Here is a 20,028-nt window from a genome sequence, read left to right on the forward strand (position 1 = left end):
GTATCTGCAAGCCGCCTAACAGGAGACTAGGATCGAATATGGAATTGTATTAATAGCACCAGTCATTCCATAATATCATTATATTTCTTTTTGCGACACAATTTTCATGCTTATCGTCAATCGTGTTTGAAAATTCATGTGGGGGCAATTGTAACCATACTACCATCTTGCTCAACGCCGACAATCAAGTCCCACCTTTGCCTCTTCAATTCTATGTGGTATCAACGATGCTCTATACCTGCTAACGCCTTTGGATACGCCTAGATTTGTCCCCAACAATGCTGCTAGCCTTCTCAATCATTTCATAGGCGCCCAATTGGACAGCCATTCTCGCGCTTTATCCAAATCTCCTGAGCTCGCTTCGCATGCCGCTATGCACCATTCAAAGTCCCATACACCCTCACTCGCCAGCATTTCCGCTAATCTCCTCCGTCGTTGTGAAGTCTCATCGACGCAAAAGTGCATGGGCTCTTTCATCTCGGGAATGCTTTGCACGAGCGGCTTCACGAGCGGAAGAGCGGCCTGCGCGCTGCCACCCTTCGCATCAAGTCCAAGGTTGATCCTCCCTGACTTGCACCACTCGTTTCCACACCACTTCTTACCACAACCGGTCATCAGCTGGCCGAGATATCTTCTCTCGATACGTCGCCGGAGCGCTTTGCCCTCTGGGTCATGCATGCTGACGTAGAGGGGGCCGAAGCACAGCGAGCAGAGACCCAGATCGTTACCGGGTCCCTGACCCATTGCTGTTCCGGCACCAACAACTCCAGCAGATCCGACGCCATGCAGGGTGCGGCCACAGTTGATGTTGCGGCAGATTTCGGGTTTTTTTCGAGCGATTTTGTCCAACTCGTGGTGCTTCATATGAGCTGACATATCTCGCATCCGTACGATCTTGCCACACAAGTGGCAGTCGGTGGTTCTCGCGCCGTCTGCTAGCTCATGCGAAGTCAAGCCAGACAAGATTGTTTCTGCCGAAGGATTGAATGGATCCCCCTCTTGTGGTACCTCGAGGTGACAAAACTGGCAAAGAATGAGTTTGCCAGGACAGACACTTGTGCGGTGTAGCGCCAATTCCACCAAGGATGAAGCAGTGTATTCGCAGCCAAGACACTGCTGTTCAGTGTGACGCACGGCATCGTGTTTGGCCTTGCTCGCCAGCGAATCTCCAAAAGCATCGTCATGCTCGCAGTGCCAATGAGTTTCCCACTCATCCGACCCCTTCTTGAAGACACGTTTGCACTTTGGACAGGTAACATTATTCCGAAGACAGAAGTTCCGATGCAAGACCATTGTCCGCTGAGGAATCCACTGCAGACAATTCGTACACTGCTCTTCGTCTGGAGACCTAGAGTCCCCGGGTTCCGAGCCAAAAGGTACATCTCTTGATGCTTCTCCCGCCTCAGCTCTGACCCTGAGTTGATAGGATGCTGGGTTTGGGACTTGATCGTTGCCGATCAGCGGATAGCAATAGATTGAAATGAGAAGCTCTTCAGCACTCTCCATTTCGACATTTGTGGGTTGTATAGTGATGAACTTGATGCCGTCTTCAGCAGGATTGAAGTTGCCAAAGACATATTCTGAATCTCGCGGTCGTGCTCGCTGTCGTGCTGATCTCGGACTGACGAACAAGTCGATACGATCAGGGTGAGGGAGTTTGGAAAGTTCAATCTTCAAGGGCCGGGTCCGATCCCAAGAGGGCAGTTCGTAATCGATGTATTCCCCCTGCAAAACCTGGCCGTTGACAGGCTTCCACACGTCAATCTCGCCTCCTATTGAGCTTCCATTAGAAGCACCAGGCTGAACTTTGGCCATAATCTGGCGCATAGTCTCGCGAGCCTGCTCCTCATTCAAAGCCTCAATGTCCACTTCCAGATCCGTATCAACCACGCAAATGCCGTCACCTTCTGGCAAGAATTTATCGACCAGGAACTTGAAGTCTTCGCCCTTGACGCCGCGCACAGAGAGGACCGTTTCCTTTGTGAGTGTTGTGTAGCTTTCGCGTAGCTGGCGTTCGAGAAGTGATTTCCAGTCGTCGGGATCATAGCCGGCTTCGAGGGGTCTGAGCCGGACGTAGGTGCCCTTGGGTAGTTGCTTGGCGTAGACCGTCAACCGTGGTTCAGTATCGAGAACCATGCCAGATGTCGATTCAGATGACTCTTTTGGGAGGGAATCGACAGAAAAGTCAGTAGGGAGTAGCCCTAAAGCATCCATGAGATATGGACCCAGCGCAATTTCCCCTTCCTCGGCCGAAAACTCGCGGATGCCAGCGTATACAGTATTTCCGTTCTTTTGATTGACCAGGCGAAACATTAAAGGGTTCGGCAGTTGCTGGGAGGTCTCTTGGTAGAGGCTCTGCTGCTGTCGCGCGTATGGATTGAAGGGGTCGTAGGAAGTGAAGGTCGAATTGGAGGGCGCGGGTGGTCTCGGAGACGCTGCGAGCAGTTGCTCGAGGGCGGACTGAGGAAGCAGGATCTTGTCGCCGCGCAAGTCTCTCGAAGCAGATTTGATGGGAGGCACGACCGCAAACGGTGCAGACCACTTCAACTCGGGTTGTTCGTTCTCCATATTGGCGTAGCGGAGTCTCGTCCAAGTCAGAGTAGGGTGGTAATCTTAAGTAAGGTATCGTAGGTCTTGTTGTTCGACGCGTCGGCCGTCGCTAAGGGTAAGGTGGGGTGGAGGGGTAACGGTTATCTGCTCAGAGGGCTGTTGATCGAGTTGCTGTGTCTGGGCATGGCCGGTGGATTGAAGTCGAGGTGGCCCAAGCCGTGAGTAGGCATCTGTAGAAAGTATAGCAAGTAAATTCCAGGATAGGATTTGTGTTGTCATTTGGGAAGTATCATGGCGACAGTGTGGATGAATCAGCAGGCTGGTTGGATTCTTCTAGATTCCACCCACAGTAAGTAAAATCAACAAGCTCCAGGTTGACTCGCTGACGACATGATGTGGGCCGCCTCCCGCAATGGAGAAAGCCGAGAGAGGAACCTAAGGTACATAGATCTGCGCCACATATCCCTAAACCCATTCAGGTCAGCTCGCGCCACAATTACATATCTTACACATTCCAACTAAAGTACCTAGGTACTGTGCTGCTTACCTAAGGTTAGCAACACGGAGGTGTGATGAACAGTCGGATCCGGGATAGTTTGGCTGACCGCCGACCTAAGGTGCGACCCGACGATCGCGAGAATGGAAACGAGAGAAATGCTTACTAAACACACTTCACGGTACTGCTCCAAGGCCCCAAGCCTCTAAGAGTCCAAATGGGAAGCTTCTCAGACCTTCTCAATTTACGCAGGCGAGACAATGGGCATTGGCACATTGCCGGTTCAACAATCTTCTGCGCACGCCCTTGACCAATACTCTACGCGCAATCAGAAAACCAAGATAAAACCAATACCACTCAACCAATCATGCCAAATAAAGCTGAATCATGATGTGCGTCTGCCAAGAAGCCTCATATCCCAGCTCGCCAAACACTTGAACCACTGAGCGCTCAACCACTGCAACACAACCTGAGTCCTTGACACCTCATGCTTCTACTATTTATTGGGTTCCCCATTCACCAAAACCAGCAGAAACAAATGTGGCCAAAACTCCCGACTCCGCGACTCCGGACTGTCACTCCGTGCCCCCCGGAGCAGGGCTGGCTAGCGGATCAGCGCGCCGAAACAGTACCCAAAATAGGCATGGGAACCCCTCTAGCCTACCACCTATTAATTACCAATTATGTACGGAGTGCGGAGCACACAATTGGTATGGATATTCGCGACTCGCAGCTTGCTCGACACTATTCAACGTCTTTGCAGCAACTCGCAACTCCGTACCGAGCAATGAGGCAGACATGGGACCTCTCGAGGCAGAGGCACGGACAGGCGTGCACGTACAGTCGCTCCGATGCGAGTCGCAACTCCAATCTGAGGCAGCATGACCCGAGATACGCAAAGTGGTCACAATGACATGAGCAGCTCGAGTCGAGCGCCGGCCAAGGAACGTGCCGCTGTGCTACGGCGCCATCTTATCGGCGGTTGACAGCCAAAAGTCGAAGGCGGCACCACTAGAGCCTGGAGGAGTGTAGTCCTGTACGGACAATGTATGGCCACCCGTGAGACTGCCAGAGTGGCAGCGCAGAGCAGCGGAGCGGAACCAGTCCAACTGGCATCTTGTTATTACCCCACGAAGCGAAGCTGTACCGTATGCAGCCTAGGTATGTGAGGTTGAAGTACCTCTCACCTATGGCTCGGTAACCTTGGGGATGGGATCAAAGTCACCATTTCCGGCAAAGCCAACCCCAACCAAGCTTTCGCACTTGATTCGGCCAGGAACACCGAATAGCGAACCAGCAACAAGCTTGCGCTGCGGCAGTCGTGCTGTTGTGCAGATGGTGGTGGGCTTCAACAATCACCTAACCAGCCAGCCCAGCTATCCTCGCTCAGTCATGGCAGGTTTAAGCGGTTGGAGCGGCTAATTTGGTCATGTAACACTTTCAAGACATGCCCAGCTCGATAACCTTCATTGGAGCTTGGACTCCACAGACCTCTCTCTTGCGCGGGATGGAGCTTGATGGGGCGGAATGAGATGAGAGCGCCATCCTGATGAAGGAGTCAAGAAACTGCGCTTGTATCCGTACTTGACCGTACATAGCGATAGGATGATGCTCAGCGTGACCGGGGAGACCTGTTCATGTCTCTCTATAGCCGTACGAATGTCGCGCAATCATTTTACAGATCCTACCGGTTATCTCGGACGAGACAGGGCGGTTATGCGCATCAGGGCTCACTCAAGACCCAACCCCCATCAAGTCTTGACAACCTATCCAACATTGTTAGATCTCCAGTGTCGGTTTTCGGTGTCTCTTTTTTTGATGAAAGAATGTCAGCACACCTGACCTAATGGAGCATTATACTTTATTGTAGGTACGCCTATCAACTCGTCTCATCTCATCGCACCGCACCAGAACTCAACAACACACCGTTACTCGGATCATCACCCCCAACCCTCCCCCACCCCCTTTCCACAACCCTTCGGGCCTTCACCCAAGCTTCAAGCAATTTCCATACACATCACTCCCCATCCAGTGCCTCACATTTCGGTCCGTACCTTATTGGCTTTCCTGACTCTACGTACACCCTCTCTCTCTGTTCCCAAGCTCCCGCTCAAAGTCAGCAAAGGCGCATAAACGCCTGCATGCTTGGCACGGAGTAAGGTACCGAGTAGCAAAACGCGAAAGACGGATACTTTGGAGAGATTCTCAGCATCAATGTCAAAGGTGCCAGCGCAGCGGACCTTCTCTGTTGCTCTGCAGTTGCCAAGACCGCACCAGGCGGCGGGTTGAAGCTCTTCCGTTTCAACCGCACTATTCTTTGCCCCCCATCTGCCACAAATGGCTCCATTGACTGGACACGGCCGATCTTCTCTTTCAGGGTCCGACGGTCGACCCAACCGGGCCAACCCCAGATGGATGCTACACGGTTACACTACCACCCACGCTACCACCTTCTGCCGATAATACCTGCCCTGCAAGCTCCTGGGGAAGCCAAAGGCGAGCAACAAGTGGATAGTGGGAACACTTGTGACTCTTGCGTCTCTACCTGCCCTCCGCTATTCGCTCTGTGCCAGCCACTACGGTGCGAAGGCCCGGATGGGAGGGGAGGGACGTGGGTAGGTAGCTATGGGACGTGGATGATGGCACGGGGCGGGTGTGTGGGCAATCTGGACGACCATCCACTTGGACCTTGGACCGGTCTAGCCTGCACAGCTCTAGCCTGCCCGTGCTGCATTTCTCGGCGCATCTTGTTGACTGTACGTACGGCGCGGTTGACCCCCAAGGTCCCTTGCTCGATGTACATCTACACAGTAGGTATTGCTTCCAAAGTTCCCTGTCTCGCCTTGCTTGACGGCGTGACGGGGTACCTCTTCACCGCAAAGCTAAGGATAGACACTCCCACGTTTCTTGTCTTGCCCAGGCACTACGTAGCCCACCATCGTCTCTCCTGTACCAGTCAGGGCTCGATGCTGTAGATATTTAGACCGACATGTCGTCCGCCCCAAGACGTCTCTTGTCTGGCAGTCTAGATCTCTACCTTACCAAGCCGAAAGCTCTTATCTTTACATGTAAACAGTGAGCATCATCAGTCTGACCAAGTTCCGATTGCGATTGCGCTTACGACCGAGTTCTGCCCGTCCTCCCTTGACGGCCATCCTTCCACCTATTTAGCTTTCTGGCTCTCGGCCTCTCTTTTCTCGTCTTACAACAGCACCTTCACCACCTCTCAACCTCCAGACTGATCGCCGCAGACCCTCGAGGTTTACGGCCGTCGCGTAATACCTCGTCTCTGCTCCCACGTTTCTACCCTTCGCGCGCGTTCGCCGTAACATGCTCCAGGACGTCGAGGACGCCTACACGCTTTACCAGAATTCGGTCACCAATCTCCTCCATCTCCTGTCCAATCCTCTCATCCTCGCCCACACAGCTCCTCACCTCTCCGCTTATGACCGTCTGAGCCTTGCCTCCACGAGCCGAGCATTCCGAGAACTGATCAAACACACCTCTGGCGTATTCCGCCATCTTGATCTGATCCACGTACGCGCGGCGCAGTTTGAAATCGACGGCATTGATCGCGGTGGTGAAGTCTGGCGTAATGTCCAACTTGATGAGAATCTGACCGAAGATGAGTGCGTCCACTCGACCTCACTCCACTCCACCTCCTACCACCGTCGGTGACATTCATCTCCCCAATGCCCCCCCCCCCCCTCCCCCTGGGGTCGCGGCCGGTTCGACGCGGTGGGGATGCCGGAGAGGGCCGACCATGGTGCGGTAGAACGACTCGACTAACGCCCGATTCTCACCAGTTTTTACTCCGGTCCGCTGAGAGGCATCTTCTCAGGCATCCGCCGACAGAACATACTCCAAGACGTCCAGACGCTGATCTTAGACGGCTTGTCCGTGACGGCTGAGCTCTGCCACGAAATCATTCTCGACCCATCCTACAGCGTGCGACTCTTATCCATTCGCGGCGTCAAGAACCTGAACGAGCGCAAGCTGTGCGCATCTCTTCAATATGCCTGCAGACCGTCGCGGCCAGAGGGCATGCCCCGGCTGAAGGGTCTCTACGTTTTCGGTGCCAAGGACACTCCGCTGCCCTCATTCGCATCACCCGGTGTATCCTCTGGCACCGCCTCGCACGCAGCGCAGATCAGCGCAGGGTGGAATGCCAAGTCGCAGCAGGCGTTGACATCATCTCTTCGAAGCGAGGAACAGGACTGGTATTATAGGAAAGGCCGCATTATTTCACGTCCGCCGGTCGAGGAGTGGGCCAACACTCTGGTCGACTGCCACGGTATCATTGCCTTTGATGCAGTTGCTTGCACCGGGCCTCACCATATGAACTCGCCTGCTTACGGCAAGGTAAGAACCCCGGCCTCAGCCCGGCAATGGGCCGTGGCGACAGTCGCCCTGGGCGGCTGTGCCGGTTGCGGTGCTGCACCCGAAGGCATGTCAGTTCACAGCGGGACTCCGGCGATTCAACGTCCTCTCCTGTCCCCTCCGCCTCTCCTAGCATCGTCAGTCAAGGCCGCAACGGCACCGCAGCTCTGCACCGGATCGGAAACGTCCTTCGTCGCTCGATGCATCGACTGCCTGCGAGAGAGATACTGCGCGGGCTGCAATAAGTGGTGGTGCGAGGAATGTTACCAGACACCCAGCGCCGTGACCGAGCTGGCCGATACCGACGTGATTGTCGTCGACGCCGACGGCGGTGCTTGGGTCCAGCACCAAGAGCACGAGAGTCAGCCCAAGATTAAGGTACGAAATGGCGCCTGCTTCCCAGACTGCATCATGGGCGAGGTCATTGATGCGCAGAGGGTGTTGCTGGGCTGAGTCGGACGTCCTTTTGCCGTCTGGCCCGGCCTGTTCCAAAGTGTATGCCACAATGCTATTCATCGTCCGCCCCTTCCTCGTCCCCTCGACTTCTTGTCATCTAGCGAAGAGTATGCGTCATGGCCGGGAACCCGATAATGCTAACACAGGTTATCAACCTTAGGCTCGTATCGCAAAAAGTTGCTGGGAATGCGGTAGCAATGTAAGTGGCGATTCTAGACCCAAGTTCTCCGTCGACGAGACCCGAGCTGATGGCAAGAAAACAGTGTCACGATTGCATCGATCGTACACAGAGGCTCTGCAGAGGCTGCTGCGGTGGTTACTGCTTGGTTCACAACGAGGGGTCAACCTCAACTTTCGTAAGACCGCCTCTGACGAACGGTATCTCTTGGGCCTTCGCTAACATCCACAGTGTGACTGTTCGATCCCCGCAACCTCGTTGACGCGTTCAGATCGCTAACTCTTTCGGTAGGGTGCTCGAGCCGTGGTCGCTTCTTGCGACACCTTTAAGGGGGTGTCATCCGGGCGAAACGACAGACGCCGATCGCCGGTCAGTCACCGCAACCCACGGGGTTTGAGACCAACTGAAGCTGAAGGCTAGTGGCACTCACGGGATTGAAAAATTCCAAGACTTTTCTCATATTTGGATCTTCAGGCGCGGCAAAGCGGCGCTCCCAAGAGCTTCTTGTCAGCTTTGGGTCACGATTTACAGCTTGTCTCGGAAGGCCAACTTTGTGTACTGTTTGATTTTCTGCATGGGCTATATTTACAGAGCCGGCGAGCTCTCGTCACGTCACTAAGCGCTTTCATCGTTTGTGAGATACCCTTGAAGCAAAGCGTTTGAGGCGTTGATTGCCAATGGTTTAGCGGTATAGACGACCTTTTGACCTCAATCCCAACTCTTTTGCACCCACTTTTTGTGTCCCGTTTCTAGCCAGATTGTGTTGTGATGGTGAGACTTGTGCAGGTGACGTCTATAGGCGGTTGTTTGGATCCAACTGCAATTCCCGTTCATAGGCGAGACTATCACCATCGTGTTCCCGCTAGTGAGCCCCTTTCCTCGGGCTTCAGTCAGCCTCAGTCGTCATCTCCTCGATTCTTTCTCCTGCTGATTCAAGTCAGATCAAGTTCCGTGACCGTCAACGACATCTCGTGTGAGGAAGGAAGACATCATTCGATAAGGAGATGCTAGAGATGCCTCCACTACATTGTTGTGCCACCCAGCTGATCAATCTGGTTATTTCCGGGAATAGACAGGTCTGTTTCACAGGCATTTTGCATGACAGTTTGCCTCGAAATTCATTCGTCGTCACGAGCCACAAACCTCGGCCCATCCGTGGAAGCTTCCAGATTAGTTTAGTGAAGGTATACAGGTCCTAGTGCGATGCTGAACGCCTGCCATGTGCCTGGGCTGATAGCTTCAAGGTAGGTTCCGACCTCGGCCGTCACCTCGACTATGAGGCTCTCTAGGAGCCACACTTTAACGCGCGCAAAGGTCAAGACCCTTCTCTCCGTATCATCCAATGAAATGAGATAGTCCAATGACCAAGTGAAAGGATAGAGCTATACGATACTGTGGAAGCAGGGCCTTATCGAGTAGCTTATAATTACGTAGGGGAAAGCTTGCGGTACGAGATAGACAAGCTGGGGAGTGGCGGTATCACGAGCTTACTTGGACAAATACAACAGTGCCTCGCTTTCTCTCCTCTCTTCCTCGGGCGCAACTTTGTCGTCTGGGACGACCCTCTGGACAATTCAAGTCACATGCCAAGTTGAAACTCTTTGTTCACAGCATATTTCCAGTGATGACCTGAAAACGCAGGCAGAAAAGATTGTAGGGACGATTGGAAGCTCTCGACAGGAATGAGATTGTCATTAGTCCTTGTATTGACATGCCAAGCCCGAGGAGATCCTTTGTTCGAGTACCCGTTGTAGCCAGAGTCGCTGTCTCCGTCCTGGCCGGTTCGGTTGGACAGTTTTGCCCTGACTGTCACAGGTGCAAGCATTTACCAGCTGCGAGAGGACGTGGTAAGTCGCACCGTCCCCTAGCACAAAATATTCAGGGTTTCTGTGCTTTGTCAGGGCCCTCCTATTCCCAAGATCCTGCCTCGTCTCCCTCCATTCTCTTGTCAGACGATATGTACGTCGTATGTCGATCGTGCGCTGCGTGGGGAGACACTCGTGATCGCATACCCAGGATAACGGCATTGGCCTCGAGAAAGTTAGATGGAGATCCCAGCAGATGGCTTTCTGTGCCTTTTTGCTATGTCCTATTGGCCTATACTTCAAGCGGAGACTGCTCCGTTACCATGGCACTCCCTGAGATCTCGTGGTGACTTCCAAGGATCTATGCGTCCTACCTGGCCACTGAATTGAGCCTCACGAGCTAGTATAAGTTCGCCTTGTCCTGGGTCGACGGAGGGAGGACGATCGATCTCGAAACGGCATCTTTAAGACATACTTGGACGCCTTCTGGACGCCTTAACCGTATCCACCTCGTCCAACATGGCCGTTTCCGCCCCGTCGCCAACCCGGCTTCTCTTGTCACTGTGTCTATTTGCGGCCTTCATTAACGCCACAGACGACACACTTTACCCAGATCGTGTTCGATCGCTTCGAACAAGTCCAACAGAACTTGATAAGCTTAATATTCTACCAGAAGATAAAGACTGGACATTTAACTACTTCGCCCATGAATTCCACACCAACAGCCCCGGGGGCGTCGTCAACGCCAATGCCGCGACTTTCCCAGCAACGGTTGGCAATGGTATGACCATGGCTTGGATCAGTCTTGGTCCCTGCGCTATGCTGCCGCCGCATTACCACGCTCGTGCTTCCAACTATGTGGTTTCTGTCGAGGGGACTACCGAGACCTATATGACGCTGGAGAACGGGGCTCGGATGGTGAAGACAACGTTGGCGCCCGGAATGATGACAATCTTTCCCCAAGGCAGTCTGCACACGATGCAAAACACAGGTGAGCTTCGTTACGAGCCTCCATATCTTGTCCCATGCTCACCACTCCAGGGTGCGATAATGCTACTCTGATCTCGGCTCTGAGCTCAGAAGACGCCGGCACCCATAATGTCGCCAATGGACTCTTCGATCTTCCTCCAAGTGTAGTGGCAGCAGCGTTGGGAGGAAACCCGCTGTCAGCAAAGTTTGCACAGCTACGACGAGATATCCCGGCTGTCGGGACTGGTGCTGCGGTTGGCACCGCAGAATGCCTGAAACGGTGCGAAGCTACTGGCTCGAAGTAGGTTGTCTATAGTATGCCCACAGCCGTACCGATATAGACAAAAGGGGTGGTCGATACTAATGGCTGTAAAGACTTTCCATGTTGTTGGAACTTGTTCGGCCAAAACGTATCGACAAAAGCTCGAAATATGAATACCCGGGGCAGATGGCATCGTGGAGCAGTCTGTTTGGTATAGTCAAGAAATATTCGACTGTGTAGAAGCCGGGATGGAGGCTGTTTTTGGTTTCCATAGACCTGCGATGTACGCCCACAGGGCATACGGGGATGTGATGATTCTAGGGCTGTTTGATAGACCAACCGCTCTAGTTGGTGCTTGGAATAGTGAAGGTTCAGACACCAGTGTTTCCAGAGCCGAATTTGCGAGCAACCCATGCGCCGCCGTACTCTTCATACTCTTGTTTAGTGGCAGACAGCTTATGAATATCGGAGTGTTTGGCCAGTTCGGCACCGCCATGCCAGGTGCTTGTGATAGGGTCGACGGGATGCGCGACCCTCACAATACAGGCATCGGGAACTCTCTTGACAAGCTCCTTCTCCAGCCGCTGGATAAAGCCAGCAAACAAGGCGTTGCCGCCAACGACAACGATGTTAGCCAAGAGCCCCGGCCAAAGCCCAATTGGCAATTCGGAAAGAGACTGCATGATGACGTCCGCGAGGCCGGGTTGTCGGAGTCCAATGTCGGAAGGCTGAAAGAGTAGTTCGGGAACTGAAAAGCGTTCGTTTCGAAGCGTGAGTATGTCTTCGTCGTTGTCAGCGGCGCGTGCTGCCATCTTTCTTGCTTTTGTGTGCATAGCAGGGTCGTAGTCTCGGACGACGCCCTTCGTCTTGGTGTGGAAGTCGGGCAGTATGTAGTCTTTGGCAATGCCGGCTCCCGTCACGTACGGCTCCCTCTTCTCGCCCCTCGTACCCTTCCAGGTCTTCTCGAGGTCGCCATTGAAGTCGAGTGAGACATAGCTTGCCTGTTCCTTGATCTCATTGACGATGTATGTGTCGTTTCGCATGTCGTAGTATCGCAGAGAGAGTAAACGCGTCAAGTAATTTGTCATGAGCTTCCCGCCGACGTCCAGTCTTCGAACAGCGGAGTGAAGGGGCTTGCCGTTGAGAAGAGGCATGACAATAGTGTTGGAGTAGCCAGAGTCGATGAGCAGTACAGCTTCAGCCGGAATTTGGGGCACCGAATTCGGGTCTCGGGGGGTCTGAAGGATACCTTGGATATCGTGGTACGCGTTGAAGGAGGCCCCTAGGAAGATAAAGGTCAGCTAAGTCGACGAGACGTGCAAGAGGCTAAAACCACATACCAATACCACGATAATAACTGGCAAATTGATATTCCTCAAAGATTACCTGATCACAGTTGGCCTGTAGAATAGGCAACGAATTGGGTTGTTCTGCAAGGAGCAGTCTGGTCTCGGAAGGATCGCACTTTTGCGGCGCCTTGTCGTCGAAGAACTCGTGGTCCCAAATCTCCTTTTGAGCTTCCCAATTGACAATGTACCCCTTTTCTACCGGTCGCCGGAATTGAACTTCGCCAAAATCATGGCATTTTTCGAGGTCGGATGCGACGTAGACCTTTCTCGCCCTGTCTCTGGCGATGCAGTTTGGTATTACTCGAGGCTCGTCAGTGTGGTCGTCGGAAACGAAGCCTGCTTTGATGGTCGACGCGCCGTTGTCGAGAACCAGCGTTCGCGACGGAGGCACAGGGCCTGAAGACTTGGTATTGCGGCCACCAGCCATAGGGATGACTTGCACTAGAGCCAGGACGTCGCAATGGATACGATTGACGAAATCGTGAACTTTTCCACTGGGAACTTCAGGTACTGGAGCTTGGACTTCTTCCCGCCCGCCTATTGGACCTGGGCTTCCTCAGTCGGTGGTCGGCTTCCTCATCGCCGACACTGCTGACGTAACAGAGCCAAACCAGTGACATGGATAGGATGCGACTCCCGCTCTGCCAAGAGCTTGCAATCGTTGAATCTGTCGTAAACTCCTTATGGCCTAAACTATCCGTAATTGTCCTGTAAATCACAAACCTAGCTTAAGCCGAGGAAAGATTTCCTTGGGTGTGCGCTTTTGAGATATAACCTGGGCCCCGTATGACACTGTCATTCCATGCATGACTGGTAAGGTACTCGCGACATGAGTACATTTAGTTAGTTGTACTCACTTCAAGTTATGAGTTGACGTGCTAGCGATATGGCTCCTGACCTCGCCTCGACGTATTCGAGGCTTTGAAAACCTCCATATCTGACTTCTCTGTTGGATCCAACTTCCTCTCGCTTCACGCATGCTATTTCAGGCCAGTCTCGGCCATCCAATATCTCGAGATTACATGACTAGGACACTCTTGCGGTAAGTAGACCACCATGGCAGATGCGGGAATGGCATCGATGAGAAGATGTTGGCGGCTGAAGCGCCAGCCATTGTGCGACGTGGGGTGCAGTTGGCGTTTTGATGTAGGTGCTCACCGCCGCCAACATGGTGGGATGGGTGTCTCAGAGAATCACGCGACAGTGTCATGGCATTGGTTACAGAGATAAGGCGGCAGGCGGTCGGGGCTTTTTGGAGATGTAGAGGGTGCCTCCATGGCGGCAGCTCGTGAGGCACCCCACGGAACGAAGCCGTTTTCCCAGCGCGTGCCTGTCTCGGACTCTTGCGTCGAGTCAATCCGCTGGACACCGCCACAGGCAAGCCTACGCAGCATAGAGCACAAATTGTTCAGATATCGTGTGTATATTGCAATTTGTACATGACGTTTTGCAGTGTCTAGCCCAGCCAGCACATGCAAACCACCTTGGCGTCCCTTTGTTAGTCGTACCTAGAGTGCCTGCAGGGAAACAAACCCGGGCTGAGACGTGCCGTGTAATTCAACCAACCTAGGTAGCACTCCTCCTGTAGGTCGATGACATGGTCGGAGGCTCGCGAGCATGAATGATGAAAGACGATTGTCTGGAGAGGATCCGTTGTTGAGTCGCATCGCATGGCGTTAGCGATTGACACATGGAGCAGCATAGGCATAGGCATAGGCATAGGGTAGATGCGAAGGCGGGCTCCATCTTTGGTAGTACCACCATGGAGTCTTAGACTAAGGCAGTAGCAGAGAGCGGTACGAATACATTGGGCGCAACAGGCGCTCAAGCCCGTGAGGCATCATAGCTTTGCAGGACGGGGTGTTGCGAGATGTCGTGCGCATGAAGCTCTAGGCGCAAGATTCATGGATTTAGGTGGGAGATGCCCGTCGGGAGCTTTGGGAGGCACTTGCCGCGTTGGTTCGGGACCAGGAAGCAATAGACGGCAAGGGGTGCCGCGGGGGTCATGGTGGATTGGATGAGACATGAGACATAGCAGCGATGAGTCGTCCAAGTGCCGGATTGGAGGCTGAATAGGGGGCACATAAGTGTTGATGACCAAAAGCGTTCGTGGTGTTGATGGACGTCAAAAGGGAGGGACATGAACTAAGTAACGACATACTTGTACCAAATCGAGTGACAGTTAGCAATAACATCAGTAACCGTGAGTAAATGGCAGTGACTGGTTGCGGAAAGACCGGAAGCAGGGTTTTCAGCTCTCACCTCATCAATTTCTCATCAAACCGGTCGATCCCTCATGATGGACAGGCGTGCTTAGCTAATAAGGGTGAGGAGGGCCTCATGGCTCAAGTGCATCTTGGAAGTCGGGGAAAGGAGGGGTCTTGCCGATGGTATGTTCCTTACCACCTTAAGGTACCTTGGGTTGGCAGGCACGCACCTAAGGTAGGCTGCAGATGGGCTCCACCTTCCACGACAACCTCTTGCCCCTCCGTGCTCCGTAGTCTCCAGCCCCTTCCTCTCTCATTCATTGGCGTCAAGAAAACATTGGAAGGTGCCGTGGACCATGGTGACTTCCACTGATGTACAAAGGAAGGAGGTTGTCGAGACGCGGCGGGCACTTCTCATGAGTTATTACGAATCCAGTAAAAAGAAACCACAGGAGTCTCCTTCCCTTAAGGTTTTGCACCCTACCTTACTCAGTATCCAAGGGAAGGAAAGACGAGTCCACTTGCATTCAGGTCATCTCCTGCCTTGCAGACTGGGAGTGCCTTCCAGGTCCCAAGAGCGTAGATCTGAGGCCAAGAAGCAAGCCGGGCCGGTGCAGCCAGCGATTTCGGTCCAGACTTCATCCACCTCATCCACCTCAGCAAACCGCCCCCAAAGGTAAAAGGTAAGGTAAGGTACCCAACGGATAACTACCACAGTACACAGTAAATCCCCTTGGAAAAGGTACAATGCCCAGATGCCCAAACAACCAGCCGATTGAGGTACCCTTTCTTCTTCCCATAACTTAACCGCCCGATGCTTCTACCTTACCCATTGGAAACAATCCAAGGTAACCTCGCGCCGCACACTCGCCTAAGGTACTGCACCTTACCGGCCTCTCCACACTGGGATCCGATTTCCCTCTGTTGGACCCTGTCTGCCTTGATTCTCGGCCTCGTACACCCGCCCACCTTACCTCACTTGCACAATTTTGCTAGGTATCCTTTTCCACTTTCTCCAGTTCTCCCTCTTCTTTCTTTCCGTTTTGACAGCTTGAGTACGGATACAACGTCAGACGTCACATCTCCCTTGGCAACATCGGCGACAGCTACCTTACCTTACCTCACCTTACCTTACGTGCCTACCACCTTACCACGCTTACCTACGTGCCTGGGTACTTACCTAAGGTGAGGTGCCCAAGGTAAAACGGAAGTCAGCCAATAAGGTACCATCCAAGTAGGTATGTAGGTTCCGGTATACTGGTAGAATGAGTAGCAACAATCGGCCTTTCTTCTTCATCTGTCATTCGGCTTGAAATGTTTTACATTTGTATGAATCAAATAGTATCATGAGCAGTCCTACAGCATAGAGGCCACTTGACTTTTGTTGTCTCCCGTCGCTGCTAACCCACAAGGTACCTCAGCAGGTTGGTTACCTTACCTTACCTACCTACCTACCTTACCTACCTTACCTTACACCTTGCTGAACTAAGGTACCTTTCCTCCTTACGAATAGGTACCTTACCTTAGGTACCTAGGTTCCTTACCTGGCACTCCTGCATCATTGGGAACCTTGCTCTCCACTGCACCCGACAACCGTAACCGCGCCCCCCCCGGCCCTCTGCGCCCGACAACTTTCCCACCTTCCCTTAAGCATCTGTTGCTCGTCCCTCCAACGACCACCTCACACTCTCATCTCTTTTGCTTTTGCATCTCCCCATTTGCCATCTTGGCAACACATTCACTCATCCCTTTATCCTTCCACCGGCCTGACTCAAGGTACTGTAGAGTCGCTCTGCGTCCTCTTGCGAAGCCCGTCTCCATACGCTTGGAAACCTTCACATCTTGGCTCGCCCAGCATCCAGTGCCCAGTGCCCAGTGCCCAGCCACGCACGTACGACATCCACGTCGTCACAAGCTTCCCCGACCCGACACGCCCGTCCGGTCCCAGATCCCCAAGCCCAGCACCACCACCACCACCACCACCACCACCTACCCACCCAAACACAACATCCGCTGACTGCGACCCCTGGACCGTCACCCTGCACCGCCAACACCATCCGTCCATCATCACCATCCCCGATATCACCGCCCGCCATCAACCCATCGCGCCCATTCGCATAGGTACACCTTACTACCTCTTATCCGCCTCCGACGATCAATAGCACCATCTGCCTCCCCTCACCATTCTCGACAATGCTTGCAGCTCTCTGCCACTTCGTCTGAAGGATGCGTTGTTGATTACACTCGGTTCATCCCCAACCATATTGCGACGGTACTTCACCCAGCATCGACAACACTGCGACCATACATCGACTACACCAACAACAACCACAACACTCTCTACCGGACTCATCTTGGCCGGACCACCTCTCACTGCATAGTCTACCGCCGTGGCTGACACTGGTCCACCGCAGTTGTACTTGCAATCGTTATTCTGATTGAACCGGGTCATCGATCACCCGTCGTCGCTCTGTCCACTTCGAGAGAGCCCACACTCGACGAACCCTCAAGCAACACCGCTCGGCCACACTATCGATAACCAATATGGGCAACAGTAGCACCAAAGAATCTCGTCCGATTGACCCGGCGACCGACTACAGGCAAAGCCAGGCCGCCTACCTCAATCACTCCACCTCCAGAGAAGCCGCAAACGATCATGCCAGCTCACGGAGGCAAAGCCGCTTTAGTAGAGCCGACCTAAATCTCCTTGGCCTAGGAGCCGCCGGATCTTCAAGTGCTGCAGGCAGAGAAGATGCGCCGTACGAGCGGAGGGAGACGAGGCAGGAACGGGAAGCCCGGCGACTTGAGAGGGACCGCGTCGCGAGAGAAAAGGAACGTGAGCGGAGTCTGAAAGAGGAGCACATCGATGGCGGATACCTTGTGACTCTTGGTACATACACTGGTCCCGAAGACTTTAGCAAGCCCGTCGTGCGGCAATTGCAGGTAAGATGGTTTCCGAATATCCTCATGCTTTGGTTGCAAAGGTTAACAGTTGTGGTCCCGCAGATTGAAAGACGGCTTGCACCATTCTGGAGAGGTCTCAATGACTACTCCGACAACTGGACCGAATATCAGCTCATCTGCGCCGGTCGCGGCCTTCCTATCCCGGCCGCCGATGAACAACCTCCACCCGAGTTCATTCCCCAGTCCAATATGCCCGCCTCTCCCACCGAGTCATCCCAGAACCTTGCCAATCTCACTGTTCCAATGGGCCCGAGATCTTTGTCAGTTGGATCGGATCGTAGTAGCTCAATGCCGGGCTCTGGAATATCGTCGCCCAACGCAGCCCAGCAGCGGAGTAGCTCACCGTTCAAGCCTCGGGCAAAAGCCCTTGCAGCAGCCTTGAGCGGGGGCTCACGCAGCAACTCGTCAAACGACGTTGCGCCCCGTGAGATCAAGTTGCCCAACGACCCCTTGGTCAACGGACAGCCATTAGAGGTTTTCCTGTACAAGGATGCTACCGAATGTCCCATTTGTTTCCTAACCTATCCTCCCTACCTGAATCGCACCCGTTGCTGCGATCAGCCCATCTGTAGCGAATGTTTCGTGCAGATCAAGCGCGCCGATCCGCACCATCCCGAGCATCACGGCGAACCGACCGAGCAGTCTGCGAATCCGACCAACCCGGAGGAAGCTCCAGAAATGCTAATATCCGAGCCCGCGCAGTGCCCCTACTGCCAGCAGACCGAATTCGGTGTAACCTATGACGCTCCCCCTTTCCGACGAGGTCTATCTTATGCCATTGGATACCCGTCACAAAATACCGCCATGTCATCTCAGAGCTCTTTGAACTCCACTTTGTCGCCTACCTCTCCAACATCTGGGAGGCGGCGAGCTCAAAGCTTGTCCGCCAACGCCCCAAATGTTGTCACTACTGATCGGGTTCGACCGGATTGGTCGACCAAACTCGCAGCACAACGAGCACACCAAGCACGCAGAGCTGCAGCGGCAACTGCTTTGCACACTGCGGCCTTCCTCATGGGAAACAACGAACAGCAGCGCGGCTTCGCCTTCACACGGCCCGGGCGTTTCAGTCGGAGAAACACCGGGAGTCGCACCCCCTCTGGACCATCCAACCCACAGCCGGAAGAAAGCCCCCATCGCAACCCCGAGGGTGAAGCTGCCCCAGCTGGACCAGAGCCTGGACCACGAAGCTCCTCTGGGCGCGGAGCTCTGGAAAATAGGAGAAGTCGGATGGAGGAGCTGGAAGATATGATGTTCATGGAAGCCGTCCGTCTTTCTCTCGCCGCCGAGGAAGAGCGAAAACGCAAACAAGAAAAGGCGGAGCGAAAGGAGGCCAAAAAGAGGGACAAGGAAGAGCGTAAAGCTCTCAAGAAGCAGGACCGGCAGAGCGTCTATGGGCCTGGTCAGAGCTCTGCTAGTGGTAGCAGCCTCTCCCTTGGCCTTGGACGACGCAGAGGGAATAGCACAACCAGCAACTTGCGTGTGGAGGCCACGCTTCAGGGTGCGCAGACGACTTCCGCAGGACCCAGCGCGGAGACTTCTCCAGTGGCTTCCTCAACACCGATTGGCAATACCCTTTCTCCCACCTCGGCACCCAGCTCGGCACCAAGTTCGAAAGGCAAAGCTGTAGAACGTCCGGCAGTTGAGACGCAGTCATCCGAGAGCAGCTTCCAAAGCACATCTACCACGCCCTCATTACCGATCCCGACGACTAGCCGCGGGCCTTCTCACTTGAGGCAGATGAGCAATGCATCTTCCATCTCATCATCTCTGGCTGATAGCGCAGCTGGCAGCTATAGCAACCAGGCGTACCTGGATCCTCGAGCCAGCGAGCTGAGCGTCGGCAATAGAAGCGAAGAAGGTGACCGAGACAATACGGAGCCCATGTTCAACTTTCGGAGCCTGGCAGAGATGGTCGGCGTTGACATTGAAAATGGCGAGGCCAACCATGACCAGGATATCGCCTCAGGCGAGGGCCGGACTGCAACTACGAGCAAGAAGGCCGAAGCGGAAGACGAACCGGAAGCGGAACACATGGAGGACGCACACAGTGAGGAGCCCGTGCAGACAAACGTCGGCACATTGAAGCCACCTCCAACGATTCCCGAAGAGCCCGTCGACGGCGCCGGCAAAGGCGACGTCTCTCCTTTGCTTGGCAGTGGAGCATTGACACCGGAAGTGACAATAACACCCGAGACCCCGGCTCCTATCTCGGATGAGGCTGCTGAGTCGAAGAGATTGGGCCATGAAAGCATTGTGGAGAGTTCGACTGGAGTAACGCAGTAAGTGGAGTGCGGATCGACGGGCATGACGACGGGATGATTGCAAAATATGATGATGCCATATTTGATGGCAACGGCTACATGGGAGGAAGAGTTTTGCATACACTCTGGGGGTTGGGAACCCCAAGAA

At 53.9% G+C, this 20,028-nt stretch overlaps 6 protein-coding genes across 6 annotated transcripts; 4 read left to right on the forward strand and 2 right to left on the reverse strand.

Annotated features, from left to right (window-relative positions):
* Nucleotides 1-297: 297 nt before the first annotated feature.
* CCOS01_12789 (ubiquitin fusion degradation protein) lies at nt 298-2,568 on the reverse strand (the record flags this gene model as incomplete). Its single annotated transcript, XM_060460937.1, has 1 exon — nt 298-2,568. One exon carries the CDS (start codon nt 2,566-2,568, stop codon nt 298-300), a length of 2,271 nt encoding a protein of 756 aa, XP_060308139.1.
* A 3,808-nt stretch (nt 2,569-6,376) lies between these two features.
* CCOS01_12790 (uncharacterized protein) lies at nt 6,377-7,879 on the forward strand (the record flags this gene model as incomplete). Its single annotated transcript, XM_060460938.1, has 2 exons — nt 6,377-6,675; nt 6,853-7,879. 2 exons carry the CDS (start codon nt 6,377-6,379, stop codon nt 7,877-7,879), a joined length of 1,326 nt encoding a protein of 441 aa, XP_060308140.1.
* Nucleotides 7,880-10,384: 2,505 nt separating this feature from the next.
* CCOS01_12791 (spherulin-1A) lies at nt 10,385-11,139 on the forward strand (the record flags this gene model as incomplete). The annotated part of the gene is made up of 2 exons (XM_060460939.1): nt 10,385-10,856; nt 10,907-11,139. The coding sequence occupies 2 exons, from the start codon at nt 10,385-10,387 to the stop codon at nt 11,137-11,139; spliced, it is 705 nt and encodes a 234-aa protein (XP_060308141.1).
* A 328-nt stretch (nt 11,140-11,467) lies between these two features.
* On the reverse strand, nt 11,468-12,872 carry CCOS01_12792 (actin; the record flags this gene model as incomplete). The annotated part of the gene is made up of 2 exons (XM_060460940.1): nt 11,468-12,378; nt 12,437-12,872. The coding sequence occupies 2 exons, from the start codon at nt 12,870-12,872 to the stop codon at nt 11,468-11,470; spliced, it is 1,347 nt and encodes a 448-aa protein (XP_060308142.1).
* Nucleotides 12,873-16,529: 3,657 nt separating this feature from the next.
* On the forward strand, nt 16,530-16,814 carry CCOS01_12793 (uncharacterized protein; the record flags this gene model as incomplete). Its single annotated transcript, XM_060460941.1, has 1 exon — nt 16,530-16,814. A coding segment is annotated over one exon (285 nt), but the record flags the coding sequence as incomplete, so codon positions are not given.
* A 382-nt stretch (nt 16,815-17,196) lies between these two features.
* Nucleotides 17,197-19,902, forward strand: CCOS01_12794 (SIP5; the record flags this gene model as incomplete). Its single annotated transcript, XM_060460942.1, has 1 exon — nt 17,197-19,902. One exon carries the CDS (start codon nt 17,197-17,199, stop codon nt 19,900-19,902), a length of 2,706 nt encoding a protein of 901 aa, XP_060308144.1.
* Nucleotides 19,903-20,028: the final 126 nt, after the last annotated feature.

This window comes from Colletotrichum costaricense, assembly GCF_030867565.1.
Source record: "Colletotrichum costaricense strain IMI 309622 chromosome Unknown Scaffold_16.1, whole genome shotgun sequence".
NCBI classification, from domain to species: Eukaryota; Fungi; Ascomycota; class Sordariomycetes; order Glomerellales; family Glomerellaceae; genus Colletotrichum; species Colletotrichum costaricense.